Source organism: Falco cherrug, chromosome 8 (genome assembly GCF_023634085.1).
Source record: "Falco cherrug isolate bFalChe1 chromosome 8, bFalChe1.pri, whole genome shotgun sequence".
NCBI classification, from domain to species: domain Eukaryota; kingdom Metazoa; phylum Chordata; class Aves; order Falconiformes; family Falconidae; genus Falco; species Falco cherrug.
Genome location: NC_073704.1, coordinates 46,172,877 through 46,191,156, shown reverse-complemented (window position 1 = coordinate 46,191,156; position 18,280 = coordinate 46,172,877). Strand labels below are relative to the sequence as shown.

Here is an 18,280-nt window from a genome sequence, read left to right as displayed (position 1 = left end):
ACAATAAACACATTACAGAGCCTCTTTGGATTACACCACTGCTGGATGATTGCATCCAGCACCCATTTAGGAGGCCTTTCTGTGTACTTCCTGAAGATGATGTCCTAAAAACATGACCTGTAAACAAGGAGGAAAAACTTGGTGTTGCTTCTCTGAAGTCAGTGCAGGTGTATGAAGCAAAAACTTTTAATACAAACTTTCAGTGTTATCCTTTGAAATCCTTGAAAAAGATTTAATGGGTTAGAGATTATAGTTCCTTTTTTCTCTTGCGTTCTTTGTCTCTTATTGAAAAAGCAATTTTTCAATCCTTTGATAAACAGCTTGATGTAAAGTAACCCCTCTACCTAAACTACGATGTCAGTGCAAAGAGAAAGTTTAACAAGCGCAAAGCCGTAGCAGTATTTCTTGATAATTTTCAACAGTGTAATTTAAGAAGCTTAGCAATGACTCTGAACTTGTGTAGTTGAGGCTGCTATAGTCTTTGAATTGCTGGGAGACATGGCTGCTTAGTCATTATCTGAACAAGTTTCAAGTTTTTTTTAAAAAATAAATTGAAAATGTATTTCAGGTGAAAAAGGTAAAAACTGCCTATTGTCAGAGAAGGCAGTTGTCGGCAACAGCTGACAACACAAACATAGGTTGACAAATTGCCACTAATGAAGGAAAAAAACTGCTTTAGAAATGTCAAGATTTTTTCTTGATTTAAAATTAGTAAATTCTGAAGAAACAAAATAATTGGAATTTGAGATGGAATCATTCTGTGACAGATGGCACAATATTTTTTTTTAATATTGGAACTATACTTTCCTACTAATAACGTATTCCCAATTGACCTTTTGCACTGAATCAGTGCCTTCCTCTAGAAGGAACCAGTTAAGTAATGCCTCCTCCAAAGGCATAAAATCATTCAAGTTGGAAAAGACCTTTAAGATCATAGAGTCCAATCATTATCTTAGCACCGCCAAGTCCATCACTAAGCCATGTCTCTAAGCACCACATCCATATGCCTTTTAAACACCTCCAGGGCTGGTGACTCCACTACCTCCCTGGACAAGCCTGTTCCGGTGCTTGACAACCCTTTCTGTGAAGAAGTTTTTCCTAATATTAAATTTAAACCTCCCTTGGTGCAACTTGAGGCCATTTCTTCTCATCTTACTGCTTGTTACTGGGGTGAGGAATCTGACACACCCCCCCGCCTACAGCCCCTGTCAGGCAGCTGTGGGGAGCGATAAGGTCCCCCCGGAGCCTTCTCCAGACTAAACCCCCCCAGTTCCCCCCGCCGCCCCTCCCAGCACTTGTGCCCCAGCCCCTTCCCCAGCCCCGTGCCTGGCTCTGGACACGCTCCAGCCCCTCCATGTCCCTCTGGCCGTGAGGGGCCCAAACCCGAAGCCAAGGTTCAAGGGGCCAGCGGGATGTGACTCCATTCCCCACCGCTCTCCGGCCCGGCCGCCCAGCCAGCTTTGACCCCAGCGCAGAGCCCCCCGGGCAGCCATGAGCAGCCGGTGGCTGCAGGAGAGGCTGTGGGAGACGGTGTCAGAGGCTTCACTAAGGCCCAGGACACACCAGCCACAGCCTCTCCCTCGCCCACCAGGCCGGGCAGCTGCTCGTAGCAGGAGATCGGGGCTGTCAGGCAGGGCCTGATCCCCTGGGTGTCCTGCACGTGCCGTGTGATGGTGCTCGGGATGATCTGCTCCATCACCTTCCCGGCACCGAGGTCGGGCTGACAGGGCTCTGGTTCCCTGGATCCTCTTTCCTGCCCCTCTTGTAGACGGGCGGCATGGTGTCTCCCCCCAGCCTGCCGGCACCTCCCCAGTCTGCCGGGACTGTTGGTAAATGATGGAAACGGCTTGGCGAGCTCCTCTGCCGGCTCCCTCAGTGCCCCCGGGTGGATCCCACCCGGCCCCACAGACTCGCGCGTGTCCAAGCAGAGCAGCAGGTCACTGGCCGTTTCCTCCTGGCCTGGGGGGGCTTCATTCTGCTCCTCGTCCCTGTCCCCCAGCTCCGGGGCTGGGTGCTGAGGGAAGCTGCTCTTACTGTTAAAGGCTGAGGCAAAGGGATGGCTGAGTACCTCAGCCTTTGTGGCAGTGTTCCTTGCCGTATCCAGTAGAGGGTACAGATTATTCATTCTTGGCCCTCCTTTTGCTTCTGATGTATTTGTAAGAAACATTTTTTGTTATCTTTTACGGCAGTGGCCAGCCTGAGTTCTAGCTGGGCTTTCACCCCCCCCCCCAGTCTTCACCCTGCAGACCCTCGTGACACCCTTGCAGCCCTCCCGAGCTGCCTGCCCCTTCTTCCAAAGATCATGAACTCTCCTTTTGTCCCCCAGTTCCAGCCAAAGCTCTCGGTTCATCCAGGCCGTCTGCCCCGCTGCTGGGCTTTCAGCTCATGGGCACAGCCCACTCCTGAGCCTTGAAGTTTCCGTTCTTGAAGAATGTCCAGCCTTCCTGAACACCTTGGCCCCTCAGGACTGTCTCCCAAGGGACTCTGTCCACCAGACACCTAAACAGGCCAAAGTCTGCCCTCAGGGAGGCCAAGGCAGAAGTTCTACTGACCCCCCTCCTTCTCCAAGAAGCAAAAACTTTTACTGTTTTGTGATCCTGGCCTCCAGCCTTCACATCACCCCCAAGTCCTTCTCTGTTCACAAACAACGGGTCCAGTGGGCGTCTTCCCCAGCCAGCTCATTCACCAGCCGTGTTGGGCAGTTCTCTTCCACACACTGCAGGAACCTCCCAGACTGTCCCCTCTCTGCTGTGCTGTATTTCCAGCAGACATCTGGTAAGTTGGGTGCCCCCTGAGAACAAGGGCTAGCGACTGTGAGTCTTCTCCCGGCTGCTTATGGAGTGTTTCATCTGCCTCTTCATCCTCGTTGGGTGGTCTACAACAGACTCCCACCACGCTATCTGCCTTGTTTGCCTTCCCACCAATTCTTACCCATAATCACTCAACCCTGTAGTCACCATCATTAAGCTCTAGGCAATCAAAAGGCTCTCTAAGATACAGGGCTACCCACCGCCTCTCCTTCCTTGTCTATCCCTTCCAAAGAGTTTGTAGCCATCCATTGCAGCCCTCCACTTGTGCGAGTCATCCCACCATGTTTCTGTGATGGCAACCACGTCACAGTTTTCCTGCTGCGCAACGGCTTCCAGCTCCTCCTGTTTGATGCCCATTGTGTGTGCATTGGCATAGATGCACTTTGGTTGGGCTATTGATCCTGCCACCTTTTTGAGGGGAGAAGCCCTAATTCCTACTTGACCATTCTCAGGTGCTTCTGTGGTTTCTGACACATCAATAACCCTTGTGTCTTTGCTGCTGCATGGATCTCCATCCTCTGCCTCTGCTGAGACAGCAGACCAAAGGACACCTTGCTAGCACACCATCCGTCAAACACTGGCATGCTGCTCCTAATCTTATCTCTAGTGGGCCTGGTTTTATCCCTTTTCCCCTTCAAATCTAGTCTAAAGCTCTTTTGGTGAGCTCTGCTAACTCCTGGACAAAGATCGGGTTCTCCCTTTGAGACAGCTGTACCCCATCTGTCACCAGCAGGCCTGACGCTGTGTAGACAGACCCATGAACAAACCCCTCAAAATTCTGCCAATGAGACCAGGCTCAGAGCCACGTACCTGCTTTTCCTGTTTCTTGCCTCATTGTTCCCTGCAACTGGAAGGACGGAGGAGAACATTGCTCGTGCTTCTGATCTCTTAACTAGTTGTCCCAAGGCTCTGAAGTTTGTCGGCTCCCTAAGGGCTTCTTTTATGCACGCGGTGGGCTTGGCCGCTGTTGGTCCTGGCCCTGCCCAACTCCTGCCAGCTGGTGTCGTGCGGGGTTCGGGCTCCCAGACCAGTGGGTCTCTTGCCTCCCCCTGAGGTTCCCCCGGTTTGGGAAACCCCTGTGCACCACACCGGAGCGCTGCCCTGCCAATCCTGCCGGCACCAGAGCCGCTCAAGTCATCTCATCTTGCAGTACTCCGATATCATTGTTCATACCAGTCACATCTGAGTTGCAAAAACTGATCAGCACACAAAACCCACTTTCCCGATGAGTTTGTCCAGATTGAGTTTTACTTGACACCAGTTCATTAGTTCAGTTTATAGAAATGGTTGTGTCTGTGCAGTTCTCGCTAGTGCTCAGTGCATTTGTCACCGGGGGTAAAGTTAATCTCCTTCATCTAAATGTGGGCAGCTGCTTTGGGTCTGTCCTGCCTTTTGGGATACACGAAGCCATCTCTGGGACATGGTTGTATGCTCTGTGAACTAAGAGAGCCTTGATACTGCGGCAGAAGGATGCTTTTAAATTCGGTCTGTCAGTGCTGCAAGAGGTATCTCTGAACCGCGTCAGTCTAGTTTCTCTAGTCCATCTTCATTCCCAATGTATTTTTAACTTTTTTCAAGAGATTGCTCATTATCGCTGATTACATTATTTGCTATTTTTTTGTCTCCTTTGATGCCTGTGCCAGTAGTGCTTATGTAAAGGGACTTGATGATACTGAATGGTAAGAATGAACAAATGCAGCGGGAATTCAATTGCTATTTTGCTGTCAAGCACAAGTGTTCTTTCTAAATCAAGTCTGACCACTTACTGTGTCAGTCAGCTATGTTGTTGGAGCCATGGAGAAACTGTTTCATTTACGTTTGATTTAAGGGGAATTTTTGTTTGCTTGAGGTGCTCTGTTTTATTTGGAAGTTTTAGAGATGTATGATTTCCAAGTGCTCTGCATGCTTTAAAACAAATTTGGCTGTAGTTGATCTTCATCTCAGCTGCAAAAATCCCATGTATTATGTGTACCTGTCAAATAACTGGCCAGCAGTACCCTATCCTCCCTACAGACAGGGAGTTTGAAGTTATTTGTCAAGTATCACACCCGAGTTATTGATGATGGGTTCTTTTCAGGTACTTTTAAAATTAAATTTCTTAAATATACAACCATCCACCTCAGCTGGTACATGCAATTTTAGAATTCATGATGTAGAGCACCTGGTAATTAATGACAGTTTAGAATATCTCATTGTAACATCATTTACAACTTGATTAATTAGTTGATACAGCTCTTCTTAAATTTCAGATTTTAAGAGGTTTTTGAGTGTTTTCCAATAGTTTGACTGAGTCTTCCCATGGGTGCAGTAATGTGTTTCTGTGAATTTACAGCCATGTCTGCCAGTATTCTGAAGTCCTCTCTGCTGCCACCACATCTCTGCTTTGCTCTGACGTTCAACAAATAGTTTACTGGGAAGTTTGTGTGCTAATCTGGCAGAGAAAGTAATCCGCCAAAGCGAATAGCTTTCTTTTGGACAAGCATGCTGAAATGAAGTGTTGAGATTTGGAGACGCAGCAGTAGGACGGGCTGCGGCAGCCAACAGTTGGATTGTCTTAAACTGCCAAAGACCCTCAGTCAGGGAAGCACACACACTTCTTTCATAAAGGTTGGCAGTCCCAGTCGGGCAGTTTCTAAAGAAGAATTGCCATCAGTGAGGTATTCAGAAGAAAAATGACTGTTCAAAAATGACTGTGCAAAAAAGCAAAATTTCATTGTACCATGGTGGGGACACTCAATTATAAACTTCTTTGCCTCTCTGTATTCAGACAGAGCGGGGTTTCTGTGTGCTTGATTCATCACACTTGGCTTGAGAGAGAGCACAACATCTCCAGATATCGGAGAGGCTGATTTTGTAGTGCTTCAATGTCGCTTTTATTCAGCCCCTACTCAATAGAGCTTTGTGTTCTTCTTTCTCCTAGAGATTGTAACTGCTGCTGTGGAGGCAGAAACGATGTGGAAATATGGACCATAAAAAATATTGGCAAACTGGTGTTTCTCAAAAATATAACCCATGCTTAAAACAACAGCAAAATCTTTATTTGACTTTTAAATCATGGCATCTTATTGTCTTTTGATTTTTTTGAGCCTCTAAACAAAAGCGTAATATACTACAGCTTACTGTGAACTAGGAATTTAAGACATGGCAAATCTACAGGGAAAAAAACCCTGTGTTCAAAATAAAATCCCTTTCTGATAGGGCATTACAGAGAGTACAGCTGTTTGGTGGTGCGGTGCAGACAGGAGCTGTGCTGGAGACTAGCAAATGCTGTAACAGAAAGAAGGGAGAAAAGAGCCTTGGCTAGGCTGAGTGCAAGCTGCACAGCCTTGCAACGAGCTGAAGACTTACTGCAACTCCACCTCTTAGTATGTAGGTCTTTTCTACAAAGATTAGTGGAAAAGAAAGTTGAGGAGTGGGACACTACTGTTCCTGAAAGCTGGCAGAGTTTTCTATGTCTTGTTGATGCTGCACAGTCTTTCTCTCAACTTCAGTTTGTTTTCATCCAAATATATGCTGTTGCATCTGTTTACTTGGTTTTTCAGTGTTGGGAACACACCTATCTTCTCAACAGTGCACTGGGTTTTATCCTTTATAACTTGATTTGGAACTGGAGGGAGGAAGAAGCTGTGTGCTTTGCAATGGGAATTTGCTTTTTGGTCCCAAAATTAATAATGGGGTTGGTGAAAACCACAGTTTGAGTATATTGGCATGTGGTTGACAGTTTGTGGGACAGTAATGTATTCTGTGTGGGAACATCTGTCGTAGGGAATGGCTTGGGGAGGGGGAAAGCATGTGATATAGCTGCAGATGCTACTTCAAAATGACTTGTATATGAATGCACAGGATAGTTTAATTAAAGGGACAATGGAATTTCCCCAGCTTATAGAGAAAAGTTGATGGAGAAATCTGGTTCAGTGGTGTTACTGAGCATCTCCTGGCTTGTGATAATGCTTGTACTGAGGGGTTTTGCAGGTTGCTCTGTCTCTGAAAGGACAGTACTGAGTGTTCATCTCAGTTCACTTCGTGCTATTTTTACAGCTTTCTGTGTTCGAATGGCTCAGAATAACATGCTTGTCATTCACCTGTCAACTAAGAAATGTAACTTACTTCAGACTTCCTTCCCCTGAGAGTAGCTCCGATATGAGGAATATCTTCAATTACCAGAAAATTCTGTGCTGTCCCTTTCCTGTGTGCTCTTAAAAGACAGGTGTTTTCAAAAGATCCTCTGTTTAAAGATGACCTAGTTAAGGATGCTTCTGTGCAGCAGGTCAAGGTTTTTGAGTAAAGTTTTTAGCATCACGAGATGCTATTCAAATTCTGGAGAACTGTGGATGCATTTTCAAGATCGCTGTACCAGCGAATGGAGGGCTGGAGGAACACCTGCCTGATACTGCAGGTTTTGAGTAGATAAAAAGCACATCAAGATGTTTAAGCCACATTTAAGCCACATTTAAGCCAATGCATTCAAATACCGGTGTCCTGTTGCAGAGGTGTGCTCTGTGCAACACCGGCAAAGTGTTTTGAGCTTTGCAACACCTGTGCACTGCTTGCATAGGTGAATTGCTTGATGAGCTTCCCAAGTTCTTTTGGGTTGACATGCAGTAGGATATAGGAGTGTTTCAAGCAAAAGGGAGCATCCCTATGCTTATACAAATTGGAACACTTCATCCTCACATGCATGGGAGCTGGATTGTTTTTTTTAATTGTGTGGTTGCTGCTGTTTCACTGGAGTGGGAATGGGCTTTTTAACTGTAACTTCAAGTGCTGCCAGTGATGCTCTGTATGTTTTACTGGAGAGAACTTAACCGAATCAGTGGTAACAATGATCTGTCTGTCCGGTTTGAATAACTATGAATTTCTGATCTGATGTGTTAAGACTTTATGGCTAGAGAAAGAACAGATGTCGTTAGTGGTTTCAAAATTGGTTGGAATTGAATGAAAGTGGACACTTTGTATTTCATGATGGGTTACCCTTCACTGTTGCGGGTGGGCAAGAAATTTCCTACAGAGGGAAGTAAAACCCAGTTCTAACAGTTTTGTTTTGTTTCCTCCCACCTCTGACACAGGTTGCCAACTTGGCCTGTTCCATCTCGAACAATGAAGAAGGTGTGAAATTGGTTCGCATGTCAGCCAGCCAACTTGAAGCTCTGTGTCCCCAGGTAATGAGGAGCCTAAGAAGAAAAGACATACTGTAATAAGCTGGGTAACTGGTCCTGCTTAGAGCATGTTCTGGCCTTTTTGTGGCTGTCTATGGATTTGCTGCAGAACTTGGCTTTTTCCTTAATGCATGTAGAAAAGGAAGTGCAGTGTAGCATCAAGACTTAGAAACTTTAAAATATGTGACAGAGTAATTAGTGATACAAATGGATCTTTTTTACATAATAGCTCTAATTTCATTTGGCCAGGATATTCGAGTAACGTGCAGGAACCTTCAGTGGTTATCTGTGCACATTCATGTTTCAGGAAGATGTCTTGTGAAGATGCTACCACTGCTCCTGTGCAGGCTGTGAGATGAATTATATTATTTTTTGCCGAGTAGAATATAAATATGCCAAAAAATTTTCATGATACTAGGATCAGAGGAAGCTGGCTATGCATGAAGTGTTTGAACCTGGCTGAGACTACCTTTTAGTTAATAACTTTTTAATGGAAACAAGGAAATCATGTATGTGTAAGCACTAGACTATCCTCTTCCATTTTGACAGCCCTGGTTTTTTAATTGTTAATAACTAGATACTTGGATGAACCCCTGAAGACTACAGTGCACTGCCAATTATTGTAATATACATCTTCTAAAGCAACAGGAAATTAAGATCTGAAACATCTAAGCAAGCTGTTGTTGGTGATGGGGAGCTAACGGAAAGTATGTACTCAAAAAAATTGGTCAAATGGCAGTTTATGAAATTAAAGTGTGTCATCTCAGGATTATTTGGAATTCATTCAGGTTTTCCCACATATATATTGGTCCTTTCAAAACCAGTCAAAATGAAGAGAGATACAGGTATGTTCACCTGTACCTGCCTCAGCAGGAGGGGAATTTTAAGGGAACAGGTGAAGATAGCATGGAGAGCAGGACTGGTTTAGGTTTTCTGTTACTTTTAAGTAACAGTGCTATTAAATAGGTGAAGATAGGCATCTAAACATAAAACATTAAATATTATCTAGGAGGTCTTTTGTCATCCAGGGGTGGACTTCTGTGGTTCCCACACCAGCATCAGACCCTGGGTCTGGTGCATCAGCTATATTGGCTGTGAAGTTCTTTGCCTCCCACATCTGGGGCGAGTGGTGTGTATAGCTTGTTAAAACCAAAGGTCAATTTTTACAGTTGGAACAAAGCATGTGGAAAAAGCTTTTAAAAATACACCTTATCTAGTATAAGGGCTTGCTTGTCTCTAAAGTAGCTGACTAGGCTGGATGTGAATTTATTTATTTTTTTTTAGTTCTCTCCAAGAATATGGGTATCTAATGCATGTTGTTCCAAACAAATGCTGATGCTTTTGAAAATAATCATCTTAAGAAAGTGAGGTTTGTTTTTCTTTGAATCTAATGTTTCTGATAGTTGTCCAAGTCTGACGGGGGGTTATTTTCCCCTTTGCATTGCTCAAATTGTGTGTATTTCAGATTCTTCTATCTTTGCTTTTCCAACAACTGCCTCCTAATATAAATATACTCCTTTCTAAAATAAACACCACGATAGTCAACATGAAATAATTAACAAACTGTAGTCACCAAACTGCAGTCACATCTACTGAACTGCAGCCGTTAACCTTAGACTTCAGGGATTAAGGATAATATATTTAACACACATTGGAAGCTTTGATTATCTATAAATGGACAAGGGCTATAACCAATGGATTTTGGCTTTACAAAGGTCACATATCTGAACTTCCAAGCCTGCAGTTCAGATGCTCTTCTGCACAGTCTTGCTTTAATTTCAGGGGCGTCACCAGGAGATTAGTAAATGACACTATAGATGTTCATAGAACTTGAAGGAGTGCTTTTATATTACATTACATGTACTCTGGTTGATTCTTTAATGCTCTAAGAGTATTTAAACATGTTGTGAATCCTGAGAGATAATTAGGGGCACTTACCTAAACTGTTTTACAAATGGCATCTGTGTTTTCTCCTAACAGTACAGAAGTTTCTTTTATGCCAGTCTAAGTGATGCAGCACCCTTCTCAACTGCGTTACTGAATGGTCACCAAACTTCGATTATTCCGTATAATCCCTAATTGCTTCTAGATATAAAGAACAGCCTAGTGGGATTTTATTTCCTTCTTTAGGCAATTATCTGTTTATTTTGCAGTTTATTCCTAATGAGAGTCACAGCTGCTTCTTGAATCCTTTTAGGTGGCTCTGCTGAGCAAACATGTGAATTAGGCATAAAATACAGATCAAACCCAACATTATATGCTTTTTTTCTTGCCTTTTTTTTTCCCCGGCTTTGATGGTATTTTTCCAGGAAGATGCTCAATTTGGAATGAGTCAAGTCAATAAGTAATTACAATAGTGTCTGAAACTCAAGTGGATGTATCAGTATGACAGAGAAATACGATGTATGGAATTTAATTCAAGGTATTGCTGTGGTTGAAAGGACGAAAGTGAAATTTAATGCACTTGAGTCCCAGGTAACCTTAAATAGCTTAGCTGAGTAGAAGCCATTCAGGGAGTAGGGAACTCCTGGTTAAAGAATGATTTCTGCAGAAATCAATCTGTAGAGTTAATTATAAAAGCTGTATCTCAAATAGAGCAGTTACTCAGTCCCTTGCCATAACTAGACTTTTTGAGCTGGCAGCAGAAGTAAGGAACATGCAACACTTCAAGCTGGTTAGGGAAAACTTGGAAGTTTTGTTGGAGTGGACAAGAAGTCAGTCATTGCTGGTGTCACATAGAGGTTCAGATGTTCTCAGGTTTAAAATTTAATTATTTGAGGAAAAAGAAGATGCAGAAAATTTTTCATGTGAAAAGCCTCTACAAAAGCAAGCAATTAAATTTGCTTAGTGTGGCTGTGTTACTGGAAATCAGCTCTTCCTCAAGAGTAACATCATCCTTCCTGTTTGTAAGTCCCTAGCCAATTAACGCAGAAATTATTGTGAAGTTGAAGACTTAATGTGATATTTAGAGCTCCCTTTTGATGGTGCAGAAGGAACTGTTAGGAAGAGCTGTGCATGCTCCATAGTGTGGCTCCATAGCAGGGTGACTTGTGTTGGTCTGGGTTTACAGGGGAGGAATAAGGCAGCATTAGGGGGGTCTCTGCTGCTTTCTTCATAAAGCCTTGACTTACAAGCCTGCCCAGATTCTGTTTTTTGAGGGCACATGCTGCTGAAAGTCTGCACATCAAAGTGAAACAACTTTGTCCAGCATCTCACAGGAGTTACCTGCAGTTCTGCAGCTTCATGCCTTGCTAGGTGGTGGGGAAACAAGCCAGTCTATGGTGGCTTAAGATGAAGGAAAAAAAGTCTTCCATCACTACAGTTGAAATGTTTAAAAAAAAAAAAAGAATGAAAGCTGAAGATGTCTTTCATAATGAAAATGGAAAAGTACTGCTGTGAAATGCTTGGAATAGTTGCCTGTGCTTCCACTTGCTTTGCAGAGCGCTGGGGGAGGTTTTCTTTGCCTTGCTAAACACAGAGCTTGCCAATGGTAAATTAGCGAGAGATTTTGTTTATCTCGACTCGAAAACCTGGATCCTTACTCGGAACTGTCTTCTGAGTTCTGTTTCCAAGACGTACTTGCTTTGGGAGCTTGCAAAAGCTGTTTTGTAACAGCATTTTGCATTAAAGATGTCTGAGAAGAGAGTTTAACCATAGGAATGTTTCTGATCATACAAGCTGTAGGTGTTTAGAAAGCAACAGTGAAAATGCCCCAGTACAGCTCTTGAAAGGAAAGAGTATTGCTCCAGCCTTTTGATGTGACAGTCTGCTGTCACTTGCAGCTGCTTTTACCAGTCATATGTTGACTTTCTCATTCTTTAAAGCCTCCTGAAGTTATAGACTTCTAACCAAATTGCAGTCAGGCTGAGAGTTTTTTGAAAATAATTGTGGATTAGAATTTCCATCAGGTTGGGTGTTCGCTTCTGCCAGCAAAAGCTGGAGCCCCTTGCCCTTGAGACTGATCATCTTCTGGGAAGCGGGTTGCAGGAGCGGGGTAACCTGCACTTCCTTGGGGAGGGCATGCAGGACCTGCTCTCTCAACTTTAAGGCAGGGCTTGCTCTGAGCCAGGGCTGGTTACCTTCCTCCTCTGCTGCCCAAATCGCTCATCCCTCATTAGAAACATAGGGAGGGCACCGGGCAGCTTCTCTGCCTGTCCTCTCCTTGCTCCCTCTAAATCTACCATAGCACAAACAGCGTGTTTAGTTGCCCCCTGAACAGTAAAGTGAGTGTTGCCTGTCCACTATAATCCAGATAATTCTTGGATTAAATTCATTTTTAAAATAAAAATAAATTGACATAATATTAACATCATATTTAATAATTGCTGTTCCACATCCTTACATTCCAATTTTGAAATGCTTGAAAAGCAATTTGCTGCTTATAGATCTCTGATGAGGCAGGTGGTTACATACGCTGATCACACCTACTGACACAAACAGAAAAAATACCAAAGCATAAGGAAACCCACGTAGAGGTTCCAAATAGCACAAAAACTTAAGGTGCAGCATCATAGAGAAACAAAAAACCCCTCCAATCCCCCCCTCCAAATCAACCAAACCCAAATGTGACCAGCAGACTTTCCTCTTTGAGTTCCCAGTTACTGTCAGCAACCTGGTGGCTGCTGGAGAAGAAGGTAACCTGATTTTTCTTGCGGTAAAGACTTAACATTGAACAAGTGGCCCTTTTTTTCTTCTCTTTGAAAGACTGTCAAATCTTTTGAATGTCCTAACTAGCAGTTCTATCTCCAGACTCTTTAATGACAGGTGCTTGAAGCATTTTATTGGCATTGACTAGAAATACTTGTATTAAAACCTTAACACATGGGTTGCAGCTTTGTGTCATGCAGGCTTGCTGTGAAGAAGAGCCAGCACAGGACGGGAGTGGCCATCAAAGAAACTATTAGAACCTCAAGCAGTTACTGATGCATAAAAAGAAGCAAAGTTAGGAGAAAGGGATTCAGTTCTGTAGAACAAGGTATGTTAGTGTGTAAGGACCCTATGTTTTCTTCAGAGGTGCAGTATTTACTGCGGAGTGCCATAGCAGAAAAGCTTCCAGAAAAGACAGAGTCCCTGAAACCCCCAAAGCTTCAGCACTTGAAGTCAGTGAAATGCAAAATGAGGGAACAAAAATGGGCACCAAAACAAATGGCAGCAAAATTCTTGCAGCTTCTACATTGACTGGTACAATAGTATCAGTCCTCAGCTACAAATGAAAATACTTTTTCCATGTATGGGGAAGTTGATAGGATAATTATCTGTACACAATATGAAAACAGTAAATACTTCGACAGTATGTTGTTATTTAACCCCAGCCAGCAACCAAGCCCCACACAGCCGCTCGCTTGCTCCCCCCACAGCGGGATGGGGGAGAGAATCAGAATAGTAAAAGTGAGAAAACGTGTGGGTTGAGATAAAGACAGCTTAATAGATAAGGCAAAAGCTGTGCGCACAAGCAAAGCAAAATAAGGAGTTTGTTCATGACTCCCCCTCAGCAGGCAGGTGCTCAGCCATCCCCAGGCCAGCAGGGCTCCATCACACGTAGGTCGCTTGGGAAGACAAATACCATCATTCCATTTCCCCCGTTCCTCCTCCTTCCCCCAGCTTTATATGCTGACCATGATGCCATACGGTGTGGAATAGCCCTTGGGTCAGCTGGGGTCAGCTGTACCGGCTGCGCCCCCTCCCAGCTCCTGCTGCCCCCCCCCTCCCTCGCTGCTGGGGTGGCTGTGGGGAGCAGAAGCAGCTTTGGCTCTGTGTGAGCGCTGCTCAGCGCTAAGACACCCCTGTGCTAACAGCGCTGTTCCCAGCACAGATCCCGAACACAGCCCCATACTAGCTACTGTGAAGAAAATTAACTCTGCCCCAGCCAAAACCAGCACACAGTAGTGTATGCTGAACTGGAAAAGGTCATGTTATTCCAGTAAAAGTGTGTATTTGTGGGTCATTATAGCACTGTAACAACAAGAGTAAGTATCTCTGCAGAGATGCCTGCGGTCACTCTCTGCGTAACTCGCAAGAAAGGAAAGTGCTCAAAAGTACCTTTTATACATCGGAACAAAGTATTGGAAATCAAAGCAAACTTTTCCTTCTTTTGGTGCATCAGCCTCCGTACACTTGCTGGTCACTGCCATTATAGCTAGCGAAAGTGCAAAAAAATCTTCTGTATGTTTTGCTTCCAGGCATTTCAGCTCATCAGAGTTTGCAGAGTGCTTTTTGCTGTATTGAACTACATAGAGGGTTAGCACACGTAGACATGTGGATGCAAACCTGGGGTTGGATGTAACTGGAAGCGACTGAAATGTCCTGCTTATGAACCTTTTCTTCCACTCAGAACAAAATGCAATTAGGAGTGAGGAAGGAGACGTGAGTAGGGTGAACACTGGAAGTAACTTTGACATCTGGCGTATGTAAAATTAAATTATGAGCAGCTTCTTACAAACTGCCAATAAGCAAGCTATGCTTTCTTTAGTACAGAAAAATACAGGCATTAAAATCCATGTGGGCAAGGAGAGAGTCCTGGCTGGGCTCAGCTGCTGTGGTGGCTTTGGTGGTAAGGTCATGAATCCATTTGTTGACCATTTGAAAAGCTGTGATCTGAGAATCGTATTTTTGCTTCTGCCTTACAGCTAGCCCTCTGTATCACAGGAGCGCTCTGTCAGCAGGAATAAAACAGAGCAAATAAGGGGCAGTGTGTGGTGCAATTACCACTTTTGGCGGGTTGAATAAGAGACTTCTTCCACTCAGCTTTGCACGGAGGTTGCTTTAAAAGGCAAAGCTGAGATCACTGCTTCTGCCCTTGCTCACTCTTGGATCTTCTTTCCAAAGCAAACTTGATCCTGTGGTGTGCTTGACGAGCGCCCTTTCACATACTCCAGAATAAAACTGGTTTTCACATCACAGCTGGGGCTTGGTTTGTGTGTGTCCCTTTTTCCTCTGCCCCTGAGATGATAGCTGATGGATGGCTTCTTGGTTTATTAGCTTTTTTTTTCTTTTTTTTTTTCCTTTTAAACAAATACAAAGTATCCTGGATTTGAAGGCCATGGAGCTACTTTCCAACTCATTACCCAGATGTCATAAGGAAGCTGGTAAATCAAGATCTTTATTTAAAAACAAAAACCAAGTGAGTTATTTAGGAATCACAGATGTTTTGGTTGTAAAGAAAAGTTGTATAGTGAAGAGAGAAGACTGGATGTTTGTTTTTGAAACTGAAAAAAACCTTGTTGTAGCACAGTAGCATCTGAAAACCAATGCTACAGGGAGCAGGGCGAAGTTAAACCAGCTGCAGAAAGAACAGTCTCCTGTGAAGAGCAAAAAGTCCTATCAAAAAGATGGAGACAAAAAATATAAAGTGCTTACAGCCACTGAAATGGAGAGTTACGTGGCTTACAGACGTGTGCACTGAGACTATGTTAAGGTACGACAGGTAGGGTTTGCAATGCAAAATAAGTAGGTGATAGTTTTCTTCCCTCAAGTGATGTTTCTTCCTTGGGCCATGGCAGCCAAATTTTCAAAACTGTTCTTTGTGGGAACACCACCACGTAGGAGAGCTTTCTTCTAGCCTCTGTTGGTCTTTCAGATGGGGTGCTGTAAAGGTGAGGCTGGAAGCCATCATAAATTAAGCCTAAAAAAATTAATTCTGGGTGACCCAGTGGCTTTAATTTGCCCACAAGTATATCTAAGATTAAGGTGTTTTCTGTCCTGGACTAGCTAGCTGTGCTGTTTAAGAGAGCTTCTGGGCAAAGCAGCCACAGTCCTGTAACCTAGGCAGAAGTCACTCCTCAGGGAACCTGGGAGAGTCCTGTCCTGCAAAGGTACAAATATATAAATCCAGTCTGACACCTTTAGTTTCAATAGGGAAAATAAGCAAAAAAAAGCAGCAGCTTCTTCCCATGAAAGATATGAAAAGGAGATTTGAGGTACAGATTGAGACATCAATTGCAAGTCTTTTGAATCCTAAGCCTCTCCGATCTTGGGGCGTGCATTGCCAAGTCCTGGCTGCTGCTGCAGGAAGCTGCGAGGTGGAGGAGAGCAACTCCAAGTAACTCGCTAGAATCATGTTATCGAGCGTTGGGCTGTCTGACTTGAACACTGCAATTGCTACATGAAACAAAGCACCGATAAAAATAGTGTGGTTTCTTGCCATGCTTCATTTCCTTCTGGATAGTCTCAAAATGTCCCTGTTTGATTCTTTTCTTTGTACAACTTCAGTGAGTCATTGTGATCACAGTGCTTTGGCAGCATTTGGAAAAGCTCTGAAATACAGATTATTTCCCTGAAATTGCCAAATGTTTTACATGGAAGCAGCTGCATTTCAGGTAGTCTGGGCATCTTCATGCTATTTTTGAACTCTATATATTTATCTTCATATCTCTCTTTCTCCTTCCTGTAAGTTACTCATATTTTAAATTAATTTCCCAATGCTTCATGGTTTTTTTGAAAAGCAATAGTGTACTTTAATCAGTCCCTTCTCCCTCCTCCTCCAAGTGTTCATTTTTAGATAATAAAGGAATCATGGTCCTGCTGCATGCACAGACTATTTAAGGTCCAGCATCCTTGTCCTTTTCCCATGTCTGTCTAAGCATCTGTTGGCAAATAAATCAGTCACTCTGTACTGGATACCAGGCATCATGTAAGAGAATATTGACTCGAACGGGTAATTTGCAGGGTTTTGTTGGTAATCCCTGGCACATTACCTCAAGCAGACATGTGAGACATGTCCGGGATAACTTGTCCACATAAATGCTGAGCTGTACATAGAGTGACGGGTTTTATCACCCCTGCTAAAACTGAATGTTGTGACCACTTTGCACGTGGAGATGGAGTATGTGCTGCAAAAAGGACTCCTGGGCTGTATCTGCTGTCTTGAATTTCTTCCTGAGCACACACATCCCTGTATGGGTTTCCTAAGCTGTAGTTTTTTGTCTTTAGCTCCACAGTGATAGTTGATAGCCTTCAATTTCCCCACCATGTTGTCCTCATCTCTGGCCCTGCTGGCTGCTTTCCAAATGCAAGACATGTCTGCTTGTAAGGGAGATTGTATAAAACTTGGACATTTTTTTTGAAATATATTTGCCTTGGCCATGTGTTTTTGCTGTTGTAATGTATGCAAGAATTTCCTTTTCTCAGTTGGACAAGCTGCCTGTTAGGAGGATGATGGTGCATCTTGTGCCTCATGCATTTGGATTTGGTGACAACACCCTGTTTGAGTTTCTTGAGCACTTGCAGAGCCCTGTATTTATGACACCTCTTCCATTATGTGTGAAAAGTTGCTTAATGTGGGCATCTGGGGTTGGATTGTGCTGTTGACAAAGATTAATTGTTCAGACAGATGCTACTGTCCAGACATACATCACACAGGTACACAGGCCATATGTTCCATCAGCGTTAATGCTGACCTGTCTCAGTGCTTAAGAGGTTGTTTTCCTATCTGATATTAGCCAAGGCAGCTAGAAGAGAGCAGGAGACAATTGTCCTGACCCATGGTATCACCATCTTCAGTGTCTCAGTAGTTATGGTTACGAGCAGGATAAGATCTAAAAGCAGATTTCTGGAGTGTTGTCTGTTTACCCTTTTTGTGTCCAGGACATTTGTTTTTTGGATTCACCTTCATAATACTTAGGATATATAGATTTTGATTGATAGGTGGATAATTCATTACATCCATCAGACTGGGGCAAGAAATGGTGGTGACTAGACTTCAGAATCAGGGCTCTTGAGCAGAGGACAGGTTTCCCTTTCTAAAACCTCTCTTTAAAAATTTTAAACACCATTTTCTTGAGTGTTGCAAGGCTCTTTTGGGGGCTTTTGGGACTTCAGAACCATGATCTTAGAGGGCATGCCTGCCCAGGTGAGCCGCCCAGGTTCAGTGGCGGGTTTGAGGAAGGGGAAGCAGCAGAGGGTCCCACGCTCTTTGTGAAGGATGGGGTAGCTGTCATTATTGCCAGGGTTCAAAGGTGTGTTTCATCCCTGCAGGTCTCCTAAACAGATTGCCTCTCTTGCCAAATTGTTTCTTGCATTTGTCTGTGTTATCAAACCCGTTGAGCTCGTTTCAATTTGACCCGGACTTGCAGCCTCCACCTCCAGAGGCAGGACAGTAGCATGGAGAGCAGTACAGCATTTCTGTGGATTTTCCTCAGTCACTGCTAATTTCTAGCATTTCTTGAGTGAATCAGCCTCCTTCTCCTGCCTGATTCATTCAGTGCCATCATGATATGTTTGACATCACCATCATTTCCATGTTTAGTGAGTTATATATATTTTTTAAATGCTTTGTGACACTTTTAAATGAAGCAGGTAGAGAAAATAGATTTTGGA

At 43.8% G+C, this 18,280-nt stretch overlaps 1 protein-coding gene across 2 annotated transcripts in view; it reads left to right on the top strand.

Annotated features, from left to right (window-relative positions):
- The window catches only part of CTNNA1 (catenin alpha 1), a 122,833-nt gene that overhangs the window by 80,742 nt on the left and 23,811 nt on the right, over positions 1-18,280 (top strand). For both annotated transcript variants that reach the window (XM_055719531.1, XM_055719532.1), the window contains one exon: positions 7,877-7,969. In XM_055719531.1, the coding sequence (XP_055575506.1) occupies positions 7,877-7,969 (93 nt within the window). The remainder of the gene's footprint in view (positions 1-7,876; positions 7,970-18,280) is intronic.